General features: G+C 51.6%; 1 protein-coding gene across 1 annotated transcript in view; it reads left to right on the top strand.

Moving 5' to 3' along the window:
- The first annotated feature begins 1,196 nt into the window (after positions 1–1,196).
- Positions 1,197–19,278, top strand: part of Otog (otogelin) — a 70,451-nt gene continuing 52,369 nt past the window's right edge. Inside the window, exons 1-17 of the mRNA XM_041634325.1 lie at positions 1,197–1,293; positions 1,737–1,791; positions 1,922–1,979; positions 5,068–5,143; positions 5,967–6,059; positions 6,188–6,342; positions 8,385–8,503; positions 9,559–9,764; positions 11,132–11,262; positions 11,448–11,554; positions 12,111–12,220; positions 12,586–12,714; positions 13,631–13,739; positions 13,995–14,041; positions 14,495–14,640; positions 17,619–17,751; positions 18,900–19,077. Coding sequence (XP_041490259.1) covers positions 1,197–1,293; positions 1,737–1,791; positions 1,922–1,979; positions 5,068–5,143; positions 5,967–6,059; positions 6,188–6,342; positions 8,385–8,503; positions 9,559–9,764; positions 11,132–11,262; positions 11,448–11,554; positions 12,111–12,220; positions 12,586–12,714; positions 13,631–13,739; positions 13,995–14,041; positions 14,495–14,640; positions 17,619–17,751; positions 18,900–19,077 — 1,949 coding nt within the window. The remainder of the gene's footprint in view (positions 1,294–1,736; positions 1,792–1,921; positions 1,980–5,067; positions 5,144–5,966; positions 6,060–6,187; positions 6,343–8,384; positions 8,504–9,558; positions 9,765–11,131; positions 11,263–11,447; positions 11,555–12,110; positions 12,221–12,585; positions 12,715–13,630; positions 13,740–13,994; positions 14,042–14,494; positions 14,641–17,618; positions 17,752–18,899; positions 19,078–19,278) is intronic.

Here is a 19,278-nt window from a genome sequence, read left to right as displayed (position 1 = left end):
TATCTTTCCTAATTTTGCAGAGGTTTTCAAATTTTGTCTTTTTTTTTTCCTGCTTCTTTTTCTCCTCTTCATCTTCTGGAAGCTCCAGTCCTTCTTTGGTAACTGACACCAAGGTCTTGCCTTCAAATTCCTTCAGCTGTTGCACACAATATTCACCAATGGGCTCAATCATATAGATTACTTCTAAGCCTTGCTTTTGGGGGCATTCCACAAAGGGCGAATTAGCAACTTGGTCCTTGGTCTCACCTGTAATAAAGTAGATGTGCTTCTGATTTTCCTTCATTCTGGTGCAATAATCTTTGAGAGAAACCATCTCATCTCCAGAAGCAGATGTATAGTATCACAACAGCTCTGAAAGCTTCTTCTGATTTTGAGAGTCTTCATTTTAAAAACTACTCTCTCCTTGATTTTTAGTGTGGCATTGAGTCCTGGTTCCCTTTGTACAGTTGCCTCTGTTCCGAGACCACCCTGCATTCTGCAGGACTCTCCTTGACTCTCAGCCAGTGTCTTCAAGGGGCCAGCGTACGCACCATATGTTTAGAGCGGCAAGTGTCACAGAATAGACTCTCAACAAATCTGCTAAATGAATGTCTTCATCCCAAATTATATCCCTACCCAGGGGTTTGTGAGGGGCCAGTTCTTCCTAGACACAAAATACCTCTTGTTCATAAAACCAAAGTTGCTGTCATCACTCTGGTCTTGACTTGGAGCCCCAGATGGAAGCCATCGTGGGGAGCTATGGAAGCCCAGACTTGGACTCTGCAAGCCCGAGCCCTGTCTCTACCACTGACTGCTGAGTTGCACATCCCAGGTCTCAGTGTAACCTTCTGTAAAAGGAGAGAGGTTAGGTAGTTCCGGACTGTACCGGAGTATCTGTTCTCCAGTGGAAGGGGCTTCTAGGCTTTAGGTGAGGGAATTGGAGTTGCAAGGGTTACCTCCTTGCTCCCCGGGAGTCTTCCCTGGGGAGAGGTAGTTACAAAGGCAGTGAAGGACAGGGGCTGGGCTGTAGCCTGGCTCTTAACTTATGGTAATGAGCTGGGCAGTCCTGCCTCTCCTGCCTGGGGAGGAGTCTGGTGCCTGGAAGGAGGGCCTCAGGGAGCTGCGGGGCAGAGAGCTGAGGGGCAGCCGCTGCTAGCGGAGGTGTGACCCACCTAGGAGCAGAGCCCTGCACCAGGCTCTCGGCCCCTGGCACCCTGATGGGAATCCCTGCTACCAGACTGTGGTTGCTTCTCTCTTGCTTCTGTCTGGTCAGGGTTGCGCCTGCTGTGGAGGTCATGCGGGAGCAGCGTCAGGGTGAGAAGAGGGTGTGAACTGGGGAGTCCATCCGGGGCTGGGGGGGATGTGTAGGGGACCAGGTCTGGGCAGCTTTGAGAGAGAGAGAGAGAGAGAGAGAGAGAGAGAGAGAGAGAGAGGTGGTGTGAGGAAAGGCAGACCTGTGAGAGGGGAGGCAGGTATTGAGACAGCCATGCCAGGAACCCAGATGGCTTTAAGTTAGTTGAAAAGAGACCCAGGGAGGAGAACTAGAGAGAACTGAGGTCCAAGGAGTAGAAGGAAAGAGGAAGACCTTCTCTGAAGAATCCTGGGAGCCAGAGAAAGAACTTGAGGAGGCTGGGTGTGGGGCACAGGCAGTGCTGGGTTGAAGGGGTTAGACTTCTCAGGCGGTAGGAAAACACGGAACACAGTGGGAGGCCCCAGCGAAGGGGCCTACCTGCAGTGGAGAACGCGTCTCTTCACAGCATTTACATGGAAAGCCGGTGTAGAGTTGCCACAGGAGCCTGCTCCTGAGCCCAGGTGAGTCTGGCTGTCCCCTGCCTCACCTGCTGTCACAGGGGCTTAGCATAGGGGGAGGGCTGTGCTGTGGGCAGGTGGAAGCAAGTCTGCTCCTAACTCCCCACCTATGGCAAGCTCACTTCTCATCTAGCCACAGCGACCAGGAGATGCCCCTTGCAGAAGATGTCACAACATTGATGGAAGGCCAGGTAAGGGGTGCCTGGGGGGAAAACCTTGTCACTGGGCAAGGGGCTTCTTTCTGAGCCCGAGGTAATCAAAGATCTTTCTTGGGTGTTTTCTGGAGAACAGAAAACACTCCTGGTGTCTTAAAGTGCAAAATCATGAAATCTGTCTGTTTCTGTTTCCCTAGTCTCTTAGGTCCCTAGTGGTTTTTTGTTGTTGTTTTGTTTTGTTTTTTAGATGTGGGCACAAGGCCCGTTTTCAGGAGGCAGCTGACTTCCCTTCCATCGCAGGGGATAGCAAGCAGCTGAGGGTTTAGGAGAGTGGCATTCTTTTCCCTGTCTGGCTCAAAATCCTATCCCAGCCCTACTCCATTCCCTGTGCAGTGCCCCAGGAAGGCAAAACTCTGAGAAGCAAGGCAAAAACTGAGCCACCTGCTGGGGGCTACAAGGAAAGACTGGTTAAGGAGCAAAAGCCAGAAAGTTGTCCTCTGACCTGCACGTTGTCACGTGTACACACACATGTACACGTACATGCACACGCATGCACAGACACACCCTCATAGACACACATGCACACACATACCACACAATCTGCTGGCTCCTGACCATCCCCTGGGACTCACCCTCCAGGGAGCCTCTGCTTTTGAAGGTCTGTTTTCTCCATTTGCCAAACTTTGGTGATCTATGGGTTGGATGACTCGGGCTCTCTTTCTAGTCCTGACTTACATTTCACTTCTTTCTTCTATCACCACAGACAATTTACACATAGCCCACTTATGGTAAAGTTCCCTCAGAAGGCTTCTCCCGCATCTCTGTCCAGCTCAGGGTATCCCTTGGGTCGGTGAGTTAGGGGGAATAATTCATACTATAAAAATTGCCCCTGCTCTCTGCCCTCAGGACCAGGTGCAGAGGCCTAGCATGGGCACAGGCAGCATGCCCCTGTCCAGTGCCTGTTTCTCTTCTCATTGGCCTGCTCTTCCAGGATTCTGGTTTCGGGATCTGAGTCCTTTACAAATTTGACTTGAAAAATAGAAGTCGGAAGGGCTTTCTTTTCATAGATAGGAAAGCTGACTTTCTGGGACCCCACAATGAGCAGGTAGAACCAAGTGTTATTGGGCCCCGGCCTGCACCTCTGCCCATGGGACTCTAGAAATTTGTGCATCTTCGCAGAGATAAAGGACTCCTACATCCAAACACCTCATTTGCAGTGGGTTGTGTGCTTCTCTGCCTGGCTTCCTGGTTAGGCAGCTTCACCCTTTTCCACTAAGAGGGGTCCTGCCCTAGAGTTTCTCTCGCGAGGATAAAATAGTACGACCAAAAGGTTCATTTTCATCTACAGCTCTCAGCCCATCACTGAGAGATGTCAAGCAGGAACTCAAGGCAGGACCAGAAGCAGAGGCCGTGGAGGAGTGCTTTTACTAGTTTGTTCCCCATGGCTTTCTCAGCCTGCTTTCTTATGCCATCAAGACCCCTTCCGCAGGGGTGGCACTGCTGCAGGAGCGGAGAACTCCTGAATCAATTATCAGTCCAGAAATCCCCCACAGAACTGCTCACAGGGAAATCTGATGGAGACATTTTCTCAATCGAGTCTTTCTTCCCAGATGACTCCAGCTAGGGTCAAGCTGACATAAAACTAACCAAAACAGGTCCTGAGCATCTAGCCGAGGTGTCGCAGGCAGATAGTTCCAGTTACTCCACAGAGCTGAAAGGATTGACGGTGGTTTCCCTATACAGTGACAGGATCTGAGGGTACCATTGTGGATGCTTTGGGATTTCTATTCAGAATGCCTGGTCTAAGAAAGTAGGGATGGGTCTCAGGCTAGTAGCCAAGCAAGCTTTTCTTTCTTTCTTTCTTTCTTCCTTCCTTCCTTCCTTCCTTCCCTCCTTCCTTCCTCTTTCTCTTTTTTTTCTTCTTTCATCCCTTCCTTCCTTTCTTCCTTTCTTTTATCCTTTTTGAGACAAAGCTTTACTTTGTAGCTATATCTGGCCTAGAACTTGCTGTGTAGACCAAGCTGGCCTTGAACTCATAAACATCCACCTCCTCTGCAGAACTCAGGTGTTCTCCAAAGGACTAGAGGTGTAACCAGGGGGCCATGAACAGGCTGAGGAAAAAGATATTGTTCTTTCAGACACCAAGTGAGGTTTAGTTTACTATCCATTATTGCCCCTGTGACCACAAGAGTTAGCAGTGCCAGTTACCAGTGGGGACCACAGGTGTTCCCTGGCGTCAGGAGATGGCATTTTGTTATCTGTTCTTAAAGATGTGCAGTTTTACCATAAAACATTTTCATATTTACATTAAAGTGTAATGTTTTCTTCTGTAATCTTGCATTTTCTATAGTTACATGATTTTATGCAAAACTGCGACCACAGGCCTCACTAGATTGTTAAAGGGGCTCATGACATAAGAATGAGCACAAAGCCCTGCTCGGTCCTGAAGATGAATTATTTGGACAGGATTTAAAGAATTCCCCAAGCCAGGGTGGTGGTGTGCACCCATAGTTCCAACACCTGGGAGTGGAGGCTGGAGGGCCAGGATTCCAAGTTATCTCTGGCTAAATATCGATCCAGGAAATAATTTTGGTGCTTTGTAGCTTTGGCTGTCTGCTGTTCAAAGCACGGGCTTAGAAGCTGCATCCGAGGGGGTGTGATGGCTGCGTTTACAAAGGTTATGATTAATTAGAAGCCGTCCAGAGACCATGGGAGGTAGGCAGCAACTGTTCCCCCATTCCCCGTGGTCTCTGAAGGCCCTGAGGATTGCTAGAAAGGTGGGACACCTGGTTCCTGGTGCTACATGGGAATCATGGGTCAAAGTAGGTTGAGAACATGGAAAACTGACAGAGAATTGGTTGAGAACTTCTCAGGCGGTGAGAAGCAGGTGGTTTCAACACCTGCTGTCTAGGAAGTAAGATTTAACCTGCCAAGGTGTGGGGCAGGGGTGGAGAGGGGGCTGCAGAGGCAAGCTTGGCTGGGTTCTAGGCTTCTGAACATTCCTTTTGCTCTGAGTCCTCTGCTGGAAGCTGGGTTTCATCTTGGGCATGTTTAGATGCTGAGAAAGAAGAATGGGACCCCAGTACTCCTGTGCTCAGAACTAATTGTTCTCTGTTCCTCAAAGGAGGCTGAAGCTCTAGACACAGTGGCCATGTCTTCATGGGAAAGGCGACTCCACCGGGCCAAGTGTGCGCCATCATGTAAGTTAAGTCTTCCTGAGGCCCATGCATGCAGGTACCACGTGGGAGCCCCTTTCCATGCTTGGAGTCTCTTCTTGTCTTGCCCAGCTTGGTCTGCAGGGCCTCTCTGTGTCCTGCTCACATCCCTGAGGCCTGGCTCCGCTCACAGTGTCTGTGAGATTGCTCTCTCTTTGATGGTCACCTCACACTCTGGTCTTACTCCCTACTTTCTGTGGGATGGTCCTTCAGTGTGCTACTTCCTGTGGTCTCTCTCCTCAGCTCTCCTGTATCTAAGGCCTTCTCACCCACCCCCTTATGTCTAGTCGCATGTCCTGTGTCTGTACTGCTCCCATCAGAGTCCCATGCTTGTGTCCTGTCTATAACTCCTTCCTCCCCACAGTCTCTCTCCTCCTAATCTGTGGTCCTTTTCTCTCCCATTTTTACATGCTCATCCCAATGCATACTTTGGCATCTTCTCCTCAAACAGTAAATGCACAAGGATCTCAAAGCGGTCTCTCCCTGACTCCCCTCCTCCTGCGAAGCCTTTATCATCTTGGTCTTGCTGTCTTGCCTGTTAGCCAGGAGCTTAACTTAGGGAACTGAAGTCCCAGGTCAAGTGGCGTCAGGGTCACTTTGTGCATACTGAAGGCTGAGGCTCTAAGACTGCACCTTGAATATCCGTCAGAAAGTGCACTGAGCTCTGGCCTACACAGCCCGTGTGACTCCTATCAGGCTGGCTGCCTGGGGCAGGGGCTTCTCTTCTCTGGTGCCTGCTGGGAGGGAGTGTGTGTCTTGGTTCTGCTGGTCTGGTACAGTGGGTAACGCCCCTGTGTCTCTCTTACAGACTTGTTCTCCTGCTTCAATGGCGGCGAGTGTGTTCACCCAGCTTTCTGTGACTGCAGACGCTTCAATGCCACCGGGCCTCGTTGCCAGTTGGGTAGGTCTGATCTCTCCAGCCCCAGGAGAAGCTGTAGGTCCAAGACCCAAGAGCAGTACTGTGGCCACCAGCCTCCAGCACGGTGCTCGTACAGATCTAGGCTCCATTTGCCATTTGCCTTGTCTCAGTGTATAACGCCGGCTCTGAGCGGGACAGCATCTGCCGGTCCTGGGGGCAGTACCATGTGGAGACGTTTGACGGGCTGTACTACTACCTCTCTGGAAAGGGCAGCTACTTGCTGGTGGGACACCATGAACCTGAGAGTCAGAGCTTTTCCATCCAGGTGAGGCCTCTTCTCGCTGTCTGCTTATCCATGCAGGCTCCACCAGGCCCTGGGAGCTGGGGAAGGCTGGGACCTTTCTTCTCCACTTTCCCCGGCTCCTGGGACTGTGCTAAGCCTCTGCTCACCTACTCACCCCTGGCTGCCTCTGGCTGCTTGTTTGTCAGTCAGGCATCCATGGTGCATACTGTACCTTTTTCTGAGTATGAAGTTTCACAGTGGGATGTTTTCAGGACAACAGCACAGATGTGGCCTTTGTTCTTAAGGAACTCCGCTTTAATAGGGAAACCGCCACAAATGATAAATGAGTTTGTTATTTCAAGTGCACTTGGCGCTGAAGTGTCCCGGACACCTGATCTGGACACTGTGAAGAATGGTGATGACAGGTTGCTTATAGGAAGTGACATTTATTGAGATAGAAAAGGAGACTCATTGGAGGTGGCCAAGAGAAGTGGGGATCGGAGTAGCAGAGGGCATTCTAGACAGGGATCTTCATGTTAAGAAAGAAATGGTGGCTCAGAGAGCTTGATGGGAATCTTGGGAGATCTTATGTACACTTCCTACCTCTAAGAGCCTTCCTGTGTCTCCTGACATCCCAAGCAGCAGAGGAGACACACTGGGTAAAAGCACCCACTCCACCCCTCACCCCCACAGGTTTCTTACAAAGACTTTTGTCTGGTGGATCACTTTTCCCACACGGAACGTCCCTGGGCCAGACCATGTCTTTTGGGCTTATTTCCTGAACCTAGATGAGCATCTGAATGCTGTATGAGAGTTGGCTTCTGGCAGACCTGATCGGCACTTCTGACGAGGGATAAGATTAGGGAGTGCTTATTGCTTGTTCAAGGTCATCCCTTCCTGGCTGGCTGTGAGCCTTCTGCCTTGGACATAGACTGAAGGCAGAATGTCCCGCATGTCTAGGTGCCATGACAATTATCACTTCCTACTTCTCCATCTATCATACCTCAGAGTAGTTTGTAATTGGAGCCTTTTCATAACATATATGCTGCAATTACATAGATGTCACATGAGTGAGTTATATAACCAAAGTAGTGAGTTACACCCTGCGTCTGAAAAGGAGAGAATGAAAAGACACACACACACATTAATATGAAGATGTTGAAGAACTTTGTTTTGTGTTTATATCAATACTTCTTTCTGCGAGTCATGGTCAGAAATGCTTGGTCTAGCTATAGTGGCACACACCTTAGCTCTCAGAACAGAGGAATGGAGGGACAGAGGCAGGTGGATCTCTAGAGTCTGAAGCTGGTTTGGTCCCTGGCTGGCCAGGGCTACATTGTAAGACGCTATTCGAACAAAACCAGCAATGCTTGAGAAACATTAACTTAGAACAGGGGTGGCTTTCATAATTCTCCTTGTCAGTAGAAGAGTCTTCAGGCTGGTCCACCATGTCTAAGGGTAATGGAGTGGAACGTTGGCTCCTGGGGAGTGTCTCCACACACACCAGGTCACCTTTGAAAAATCTTTTCCCCAAGCCCTAGAATCCTGTGCTGACCTCTGGATATATGGCCCTTAAAGCATGGGTTCTTGAATGGGGCCCGAGAAGATGCACATGCACTGAGCAGCACAGTAAGGTCTCTACGTGTGCAGGACAGAGCTAGTCTCTGCATGCCAGGAGTGTATGGAGTATAGAGCGTGTGCACCAACAGTGCCAGTGAGCATGTGTGTCTGGGTGTGTGCATCTATGGGAGGCAATGTGAATGCTTATCTTGCCTTTTGATTCAATGGACTTTGGAGATGCTCCAATGATCCAACCCATTCAGATCTAGGTTAGAATTCCATCTTCTCTTTTTCCTAGTCTTGTGTGCATGTGGCCTTCATCCCAAATCTCAGACAATCTTGAAATGCAGGCGGCTAGAGCTTTGCCCCTGTTGTAGTGTTGGAGGGGAGCAGTGGGAAGGGCCATGGAGGAAAAGTGTTCAGCACACAGGGGTCCCAAATCACCCCATATTGGTGGAGTGAAGCTCAGGCTGGCCTGTGGCAGTTGCTGCAGACTGCTCCCTGAATACCTGCCCCCCCATCAGGTACACAATGACCCACAATGTGGTTCTGCCCACTACACCTGCCTGAGGTCTGTCAGCCTCTTCCTTTCGGGTGAACATGAGATCCGCCTGGCCAAGGAGGTCACCCATGGAGGTGTAAGGTAACTATGTCTTTCCACCTCCCTGACGGGCAGAGGATATCTGTCCCTGTTGAGCTGAAGGGAAGTTGGGAACTAGGGACAGACATCATTTCCCACTCTAGGGCAGGGGTGCACACGTGGTCAGTGTGTGTCTAGCCTGGGGCACTGGCAAATGGATAAACACCTCCTGGTTCTCAGCAACTATCAGATGCAGTGGGTTTGCTGACAGATCTTTAGGAAAACAGGAAAGTTTCTAGAGAACTGAGAGTTTCCTACTGGAAATCTTTGTTGAGTTCACATACAGTTCCTCCAAACAGACACTTATACATACTTAGCCTTTTCTGAGGACAGAGGGCCATTTTGAATGAAAGGTATCATGCTGGACCATTGGGGATTCCTAGGGACCACGTGACCCCAAAGTGAGCCCCTGTCTGAATTGTCCTTGTTCTCTTCCTCAATGTTCTTTCCTTCTTTGCTGTCTGATGTCCTCGGTTGCTTCCCCAAACTCCCCCACCCGGGGCCCAGCACCTGCCCCGACCCTCTGGACCTAGAAGCCTAGTGCCAAGCTTCCTGGAGCAGAGAGTGAGCCTGTGGCCAGAGGGGTTTCTCCTGCAAATAAAGTGGTGTTCAGACCTACCCCTGGCTGGATGTCAGCTGGGCGGTAGCTTCCAGATTTCAGACATCCTGGCTGTGAAACTGGGGGGTGGGGCAGACACAGTAGGGCTCCTCTCTGTTCTTCCTCTCTCCCCTTCTCTTGCCACTCTTCCTGTTCTGGACCAACACAGTAAAATGAAAGCCTTCTTCTATGTTATCATCTCTCTCCCTCCCGTCTATGAACAAGGAGCTGGTGGGTTGATTCTCTCAAGATTTATCCCCGCCAACCACACTGTGATTTTGAAAGACCTATGAGAATGAAAGAACCCTGATGCACTTTGATGCACTCAGGAATTCTGGGAACGTGGAGGGTGGGGACCTAAAGAGCTCATATCACTCAGTAGGGGTGGCTGGTCTTGGGGTGAAGAACAGGGCCCGTGGGAGTTGTGTGGACACCCTGCAGCCCTGGGCTTTGCTCTCAGGCTCCAGCTGCCGCAGACGGTGGGGGGTGTGCAGCTGCAGCAGCTGGCTGGTTATGTCATCGCGCGGCATCCACTGGCCTTCACGCTGGCCTGGGATGGTACCTCAGCCGTGTACATCAAGATGAGCCCAGAGTTTCTGGGCTGGACACATGGGCTGTGTGGGAACAACAACGCTGACCCTCAGGATGACCTAGTGACCAGCTATGGTGAGTCCAAGGGAAGGTACCTTGTGGGATATTTTCTGGGGGTGGAGACTGGGTCAAGGTGGAAGCAGCTGCTCTGGTCAGACCTCCGATTCATGGCCATTCATGGTAGGGAAAACCCAGTGGGGGATAGGGCTTGCTTTTAAAGCTGTCGTGTTAGTCATGTTCTCCGCCATGTTCTGGGCCTCAGTCTCCTCAACTGTAAAGGGTTCGTGATAAGAATCCTGTCTGGGAGCCAGACGATGGTGGCGCACGCCTTTAATCCCAGCACTCGGGAGGCAGAGGCAGGCGGATCTCTGTGAGTTCGAGACCAGCCTGGTCTACAGAGCTAGTTCCAGGACAGACTCCAAAGCCACAGAGAAACCCTGTCTCGAAAAAAACCAAAAAAAAAAAAAAAAGAATCCCGTCTGGGGTTGTGTGTAGATCCACTGCACACTTTGCTAGGCGAGTTTGACCTCACAAGGTTTCCAGAGGAAGTGGAATCTGAGGGCCAGACTGAAGCTGAAGTCTCGGATGGACAGGTTGTGAGAGGAGCAGGTGAGGCTCAGGGCACAGCATGGTGTGCCCTTTTGAGTACCCGCCATGTGCTAAGGACTTTGTAGTTGTAGTTCCTGGCAACAGTCTCCCTGGGGATTAGGGCTATGCTCTGCACGTGGGGAAACTGAGGCTAAGATGGGCGTGGGTGCTTGTTCAAGCTTGCATACTGGCCCTTTTGACTAGACCACATTACCTCTGTTGAGTGTGGAGTAACTATGAGACAGTGCAGGTTTTAGGATATCCTCATCTTGTCCGATGAAACAGCTTTCCCGAGAGACTGTCTCAGCTGGGAATCCAGACAGGATGGGAGCACTGGAGGCTGGTCTCTGTCTCAGCTGGGAATCCAGACAGGATGGAGCACTGGAAGCTGGTCTCTGTCTCAGCTGGGAATCCAGACAGGATGGAGCACTGGAGGCTGGTCTCTGTCTCAGCTGGGAATCCAGACAGGATGGGAGCACTGGAGGCTGGTCTCTGTCTCAGCTGGGAATCCAGACAGGATGGGAGCACTGGAGGCTGGTCTCTGTCTCTCCTGCTGGGAATCCAGACAGGATGGGAGCACTGGAGGCTGGTCTCTGTCTCAGCTGGGAATCCAGACAGGATGGAGCACTGGAGGCTGGTCTCTGTCTCAGCTGGGAATCCAGACAGGATGGAGCGCTGGAAGCTGGTCTCTGTCTCTCTTGCTGGAAATCCAGACAGGATGGAGCACTGGAGGCTGGTCTCTGTCTCTCCTGCTGGGAATCCAGACAGGATGGAGCACTGGAAGCTGGTCTCTCCTGCTCACATCCTGCAGTCCAGCCACTTGCCCATTCATCAGAGCACCCATTTCCCTGCAGGGAAGCTGACTGACGATGTGGGGGAGTTTGTGCACAGCTGGCATGAGCAAGCCCCCAGCAGCCCTTCAGGACCTGTGACTTCTTCCTTTCCTCGACCACCATGCCTGCAGCAGAGCCCAGCATCCATGCAGGTCTGTGTCCTGGGGAAGACCCCCCCCCTGCCGCCACCCTCATTAGCAAGCTCTTGTTTGCAAGGGCCCAAGTACCCATTTCTCTCTGTCTTCCTGTTGCTTAAGTTGGGATTGATTCCCTGTGGGGATGGTGAAAGAGAGCCATGTTGTCAGCCCAGCCCAGCTCCTGCCTCTACCCCACCCAGGGTGTGTATGAGCAGTGTGAGGCACTGTTGAGACCTCCATTCGACGCCTGCCATCTCTACGTCAGCCCTCTGCCCTTCACAGCCAGCTGTACCAGTGACCTCTGCCAGTGAGTGGGCAGAGGGTAGGTGGTATTGGGTCTTGGGGAACACCTCCCAGTATTAGGATGAGGCCTCAGGGTGTGGGCCCCTGAGCCTAATAATTCTTGGCCATAACAAAGCAGCTTACCAAAGCTCTGAAATTCACATTTACCAAGATGGGATCCATTTAACTAAAACCCAGAGATGGGGCTCAGCTGGCTCAGGGACACACTGCAAGTTGGCAGCAACGCTGGGACTTGAATCTAGGATGCCTGCTTTGAGTCTGGGGTTTTGTGTAGCTGGATGCTTTCCTAGGTGCGGGTGCCCTGAAGTTCTGAATGTACCTATGGTAGCGGATTGCAACCTGTGGATCATGACCCCCTTGGGGGATTGAACAACCTGTACACAGGGATCACCTAAGACCATCAGAAAACACAGATACTTAACGTTATGATTCATAACAGTAGCAAAATTACAAAGTAGCAACAAAATAATTTTATGGTTGAGTGTCACCACACCACGAGGCACGTTGGACTATGGGATGGTATGAGGCTGGGCTGTCTCAAATTCACTCTCATTGTACAGATCAGGAGGCGATGATGCCACTTGGTGCCGAGCACTGATGGAATATGCCCGGGCATGTGCACAGGCTGGGCGCCCTCTGCAGGGCTGGAGGACCCAACTCCCACAATGCAGTAGGTGCAGGCTGGAGGTGGGAAGGGAAGGGTTCGGATGAGTCCCCATGAGGGCTGTGATGGGCAGCCACGGGCCTCAGCTCAATGCCCTGTCCTGTTGGCCCGCAGCCACAGCTGTCAGAGCCTTAAGCTCTGAGGTTCTGTCCTCGTGACACGCGGGAGATCTGAAGGCTGGGTCTGGGTCTGCAAAGTAAGATGAAGGTGGTTCTCAGAACACCTGGAGTCTCACCAGTCTCTGGGGCACCAAAAATAGTCTACCTGGAATTGGAGGAGCAGGGGCAGGAGCTTCCTCCCATTCCCATGCCAGGACCTGGTGAGGGTGGGTGCTGGCAAATACTCAGACCAGAGTTTTCTTCTGTCCCAAGCTGTACACTGCAAAGAGAAGGCCTTCGTCTACAACGAGTGCATCGCTTGCTGCCCAGCTTCCTGCCAGTCTCGCGCTTCGTGTGTGGACAGTGAGATCGCCTGTGTGGATGGCTGCTACTGCCCCAATGGTTCGCTGGGGGCAGGGCAGTGGGGGCTTGGCAGTGTCTTCCTGGCATGGATCAGTGGGAATCGGGGTCTTGGAGAGAGCCTGTTGTGGAATGAATGAGCAAACAACTAGACCAACAAGTGAATGACTGGAGGGCAGGGGCAGAGCTTCGTTTCTTGACCGTTTGATGGCAAGGATTTTGAGTTCATTTGGACTGAGTTTTTTCAGATGAAGACAAGCAATTCATTCATATGTGCATTTTTTGTTTAAGCATCCATCCATAGTTACTTTTTCCTGTGTTTGATGTCGTGTTTATGACGAATGAGTATCTTGGCTCAGTGGAAGGGTGAGATTAAAAACTGTGCAGCTGGGGCTGGAAATGCAGCTCAGTGGCAGAGTGCTTGTCTAGTATGACAAAGCCCCGGTTCCAGCCCAGCATTGCTTAAGTTGGGTGTGGCAGTGCTCGTAAGCTAGCACTTAGGAGGGGCAAACAGGAGGGTCAGGCAGTCTAGGTCAACCTCAGTGGAGTTCAAGGCCATCTCAATAGGCTTTGATTTTAAAGAACAGAGACTGCTTCCAGGTATGAGAAACTCCTCACTCCAGCCTAAGGTAGCACATGGTGAAGGCTGCCTCACAGGGTCAGAAGAGATCTGGGGATTGGTGGAATGTCGGGGGGGCGGGGGTTGGTAGTAAGAGACTGCTTGGCAGGACTCAAGAGGTGGTGAGAAATGCGGCTGTGTGTAGTTGAGGTGATGCCTGGAAAGACGTCTGCCCAGAAGGGGGTCCGTGTCCTGCCTGAGCCAGGATTTGGAGTGGGCCTGAAAGTGGGCACAGAGGAGAAAGAGCTGTGCCTATGGGTTCCTTACTGAGGCCCTGGGAAGCCACCCAGTGGCTGTGAACAGGGAAGGGGTGAGTGGGTCTTTGCTATCACTCTCTAGGGCTGATCTTTGAGGACACGGGCTGCATGTCACCAGCTGAGTGTCCCTGCGAGTTCCATGGGACCCTGCACCCACCTGGCTCTGTGGTGACAGAAGACTGCAATGCCTGGTCTGTGTTCACCGCCTGGAGGGAGGGGTCTGGGGGGACCAGGGCTTTCTGTTAGACTTCCCTGGGCTTGAGGAGCCCTAAAAAAGCAAGGGATCCTCACTCAGCCTCTTTGAGACCCAAGAGGATGTTATTAGATCCACAGGGAGCGGGGTACTCTGTACCACGCACTTCAGAAATGGGACGCTGTTTACTGAGGCCTGGGACGGCGTCTTGGCACTGAGGAGAGACAGGTCACTTTCATGATCTCTGTTTCAGTACATGCACCACAGGGAAGTGGGTGTGCAGCTCTTCCGTCTGCCCAGGTACATCTGACCCTTCCTTTGGACCCTGCCCTCTTCTACTCGTCTCATAGGTTTGGGACAGGGACACTCTGGGGTCGTGCCTAGTTGGGGGCGTTTGGTTCAACCAGCTAAAGCTGATTCCCTTCATTTCCTCTGTTGCTTTGCCTGCCTTAAGGGTTTCTTCTGGCCCATGCCCAAAGTGTTACTAGGTCCTGCACACCTCTTGCCTGAACTTAGAGGATTGCATTGAGCCTGGGTCCCTTGCCTAGGACCTGGTCTCTCCTCAGCAGGGCTGTCTCGAGCCTGCTCCTGAGCAGATTCTCAGAAAGAAGTTAGCCTAGCCTGTTCAATTCCAGAGGGCAGAGGGCAGATCCTGCCCAGGCTTGGATCCGCAAGGCCGAGACAGACACCAGTCAGGAAGAGGAACAGTTGTAGGCTGACAGCTTCCATGAGTAAGCTGTCCTTCTCCCTCAGCTGAATGCTCGGTGACTGGTGACATCCACTTCACGACCTTCGATGGACGCCGATATACATTCCCTGCCACATGTCAGTACATCCTAGCCAAGAGCCGCTCCTCGGGCACCTTCGCAGTGACATTGCAGAATGCCCCGTGTGGCCTGGTAAGGCTGGGTCTGTGTTCACATAAGACTCCCGCAGGTCTGGGAGCTTGGGGGAGGGCTCTGGGTCTTTCCATGACCCAGCTGTTTGCTGCCCCTGTTCTCTGGGACACAGAACTGGATCCAGAGACAGTTTGAGCTCAGGCCCTCTGCTGGCTGAGAGACCATTCCCCTTCTCGGGGCTCCATTTTAAAGCCCTCTCTAGAGTGGGTCTAACTCTACTTAATCTTCTGTGTGTCGTCGACTTTTACATATTTGTTTGATGAATTAACTCATCAAACACTGAAAACCTGTTGGGGTCCGAAGCTGTGCTGCGGTCTGAAATTGCTCTGTCTTCTGAGTCCAATAGCTTATCAGGCAGATGCACGAACTCAAGTCCTGCTGCCACAGGAACTGCGAGAGTGTGGGGTGGCAGGGTGAGGTCTAGGGTGTCTTCGTCTTTTACTTGGGCATTGAGTAAAAAGGCAAAGGGGACAGGAACCTGTGACCATGGCCACAGCAGGTCGGGGCAGGTGTGCATTTGTCTGTCTTGGTACTTACTGCATTGTTCCTGGGCTGACACTGCTGAGCCAACCCCCAGGTCCTGCTCTGGGCTATGCTTAAGCTCCTGTCTGCACAATAGAACCAGGGCTTCATGCCCAGCCAGGGTGCCCACTCCCACCTGGCGTGCTTGCTGTTCTTGCTCCAGCCCCCAGACCTTGAATGTGAGCAGATCCCAGCTCGGAGTAGTCTAGGGACACAGTCTGGGCACTGTGGATGAGGTGGAGGCTGGCTTTCTTCTTTTGTCCTTAGTGACCTCTTTCTTCTCCACTTTTGACTGTTCTGCATGCAGGAGACTGCTTGTCTTCCAAGGTGGGTCACTTCTGTGGCATCGTGAAGGTGGGAAGTAAGGGAGGACAGAAAGACACAGAGCAGTTCCCACTTCTCCCAGCCATGCTGCTCAGGAGTCTTAGAGCACTGAGGACTTTGAGGACCCAGGGTGCCTTGCCCAGCCCTCTCTCTGCCATGTCCCTGACAGGCAGCTGGCCAGCCTGGGCCCGTCCAGCTGGCCTCATTGCTAGACAGTGCTTCTCGATTGCGAGGTTTTTTTTTTCTTGCCTCCAGACAGGGTCCCTCCTCGTGGTTCTATTCGCCCGATGAACCCATGGGCTCCCTACTCTGAGCACAGCGAGGGCTACATAGAGGAAACACACCCAGCCCGCTTCCGGGTGATCACAGCTTTTAAGGCAGGCCACTTTGGTGCGATACAAGATGATCAGAGGTGTAAAGGCATAGCAGGAGAAATAGTCCTGAACGTTAGCAGAACTAAATACAGACGAGGAGGAAGACACCGAGAGCTGATCATACCAGAAAGGCGGCGGCCCTGGAATGGCCACAATGGAGTGTGCTCCGCACAGTCACGGAGGTGATGGTGGTACCCATGGCACATTTATCCAGTGCTCTGAACTTTGACTAATCCTTTTTTTTTATTGAGCTCTACATTTTTCTCTGCTCCCTTCCCTGCCTCTCCCCTACCCTTCAACCCTCCCACTAGGTCCCCATGCCCCCAATTAACTCAGGAGATCTTGTCTTTTGATGGGCTATCTTAGAGGCTTGGGGGATTTCATGACTAACTCTTTACCTGCCTTCAAGTTTGGATATTATCACAGTCATTACACCCACCTCATTATGCACTGGGGTGTTTACAGTCTTCGAGGGGTTTTAAAAGTCAGCTTTGTATTTTAGAATGGCTTTGGAATATTACAGTGTTCTTGTAAAGATACGACTCATCCCACACACTCTTTTCCCTTGTTAACATCTTGTTACCTAATGCATATTTGGTACTTTCTTTTTTTTTTCTGTGATGGAACACCATGGCCAATAGTAGCTTATGAAAGAATTATTTCGGCTTATAGTTCCAGAGGGAGAGTCCATAATGGTGGGGGGAGCATGACAGCCGGCAGCAGCGTGTGAGTCACGCCGCGTGGGTCACGTGTGGAACGTGCCAAGCAGCAGAGTGTAGGTTGCCCTCCAGAGAACGCTGAGCAGCAGCGTGCTGCTGCGTGCAGCCTCTGAGTGCCCGGCTGGAGCTGTGGACGGGGACAGTCAGTGCCCAACGAAGGACCACGTGACTGGTGAACTGGGAGCGCCCAGGAAGTCCGGAAAAGCGTGGACTGGTCCCACGACGGGGGCGCCAGAGGAAGTTGAACACAAAAAGGGAGTGGGAGGGGGAACGCGAGCCAAATAATCTCAAGCTGACTCTGAAGTGGTGTGTTCTAAGGTCTTTTTTTTATTAAGGGGGAACAGGAAAGGGGTCCAACCTCAAGGCATGGAGCGCTGGAAGGAGGGAGAGCTGGGCAGCCTGATGACTTTCTCTGGGTACCCAAAAGTCACTCCCCAGGCTGGTCCAGCCTCCCAAATGCCATTGGCTGAAAAAGCTTCCCCATCAGAGGCATATGACACTGGCCTTTAAATTTTTTCATTTTGAGACAGGGCTTGCACGTTGACTTAGGCTGGCCTCGGACTGTATCGCTGGCAAGACTTGAACTTGTTACCCTCCTGTGTTAGCTTCCTGAGTAGACTTGTCTTCCCACTTTGCCTTCCAGTGGGGTACAGGATATGACACATAGCAAAATTCCACGTAAGACCTGCAAAAGGATGAAATTAGAGCTCTCGGTTGCAGTCGTGTAAGGGAGCCATGGTTTCCAAGGCTGAACTGTCCGGAAACTGCCCCTGCTCTGTGTGGACAGCTGAGAGTCAACCACCTTCTTCATTATGCTCCTTCTCCACTTCTGCGGCCGACCTTGTCCGTTCTGGGCCTGATGCTCTCCCAGATGAGATTACTTTGTTTGGCAATTTTCACGCCCTTTGGGGCTCTACTTCTCACTCTGAGGAGCCTGCTGCTCAAGTTGAGCTGGGTCTCTGTCATGGAGGGTTCTGTTTGGGCCACCAGGACAGACAGAACCAACTGACATTGCCCGTTGGTCTTTCTTTTCCTTTAGAACCAGGATGGAGCCTGTGTCCAGTCAGTGTCAGTGATCCTGCACCAGGACCCCCGGAGACAGGTGACCCTGACCCAGTCAGGAGATGTCCTTCTGTTTGACCAGTACAAGATCACCCCGCCCTACTCAGATGGTATGGCTCAAGATGGTCCTGAGGGAGCTTGGGAGCTGGGAGGTGGTAGATCAGGCCCCTTCCCCAGCTCTTCTACCCAAGGGAATTGTTACGAGAACAACCCCTCCCAGGGATCAGGTTAGGGGACATTAGATTCAGGAAAGCAGACTCCTAAAATGTGCCTTTGCCCCCCACTCCAACATGCCAGTGCTCTAGCAGTGTCATGGTTCCTCCTGACATCAGCTCATGCGTGGGGCTGATTCCCATATCTACATCCTGTACTTAGTCTCCCCCCTGATTCTTTAATCCAACAATGAGTTGCAGGAAGCCCATAGGAAACATGTTTAACAGAAAAGACAAAACTACCAAGAAGTAAGATCCAGAACCAGAAGGAATTGGGAATGGAGAGAAGAAACAGAGAGGTGAAGAGAGAAGAGCCACTCTTGGGCATTGGGAAAAGCAGGGCTGAGTCAGGGATAAAAAAAAAAAAAAACAAAACAACAACACAGGAATGCAGGCCATCAAAGCTGTGAAGTCTAGGTGCATATGGAGTGGAAACTGGAAGCAGGGAGCTCAGGAATTCAAGGTCACCCTCGTGTCTGTGGTAAGTTCAAAGTAGCCTAGGTTACGTGAGACACCGAGTCAAAAAGCAAAAGATGTGTTGCTGTTGACTCTAATCCATCATGATTGTAGTATGGGCTTCCTGAAGACTGCCTTAAGCCGGGCGGTGGTGGCGCACACCTTTAATCCCAGCACTTGGGAGGCAGAGGCAGGCGGATCTCTGTGAGTTCGAGACCAGCCTAGTCTACAAGAGCTAGTTCCAGGACAGGCTCCAAAACCACAGAGAAACCCTGTCTCAAAAAACCAAAAAAAAAAAAAAAAAAAAAAAAAAAAAAAGACTGCCTTGCAAAAATGAGTCATTACAGAATTCTTCTTGTGTTAGAGCAAGAAATTGCGGGCCCCAGGGAGACCAGGTTGTTATTGGGACCCACTCTGTGACATTTCTCAGTAGTTCCTCCCAGGGTTTGGCAAGCCAGTCCCGAAGCACGGGGTTTCTGCAGGATGAAGCCAGGGTTGGGTGTGGACGTGGGAGTCGGCCGACAGGTGACAGAGAGGGCTGGGCTGTACTAAAAAGACTACTGACATCCTGTTTCCCATTTTGCTGGCAGATGCTTTTGAGATTCGGAGGCTGTCCTCCGTGTTCCTGAGGGTGAGGACCAACGTGGGCGTGCAGGTCCTCTATGACCGGGAAGGGTTGCGGCTCTACCTGCAAGTGGACCGGCGATGGGTGGAGGACACTGTGGGCCTCTGTGGCACCTTCAATGGCAACACGCAGGATGACTTCCTGTATGTGTCCCTGCCCCAGAACAGGACGACTTCCTGTATGTGTCCCTGCCCCAGAACAGGAAGGACAGGGAAACCCGTGGCCCCTTAGGGTCAGGTACCCTGAGGCACTGCCTGGCACACACACTTATTTATTCCTCCACATTTAAATTGAAGTATAATTCTTTAAAATGGTGGTCATAGTCTTCTCTATGTAGAAAAATC

The sequence above is a fragment of the Microtus oregoni genome, unplaced genomic scaffold (genome assembly GCF_018167655.1).
Source record: "Microtus oregoni isolate MIOR12 unplaced genomic scaffold, Mior012 000000F_ref0000247, whole genome shotgun sequence".
Lineage (NCBI taxonomy): Eukaryota > Metazoa > Chordata > Mammalia > Rodentia > Cricetidae > Microtus > Microtus oregoni.
This window is presented reverse-complemented; position numbering and strand designations above follow the sequence as displayed.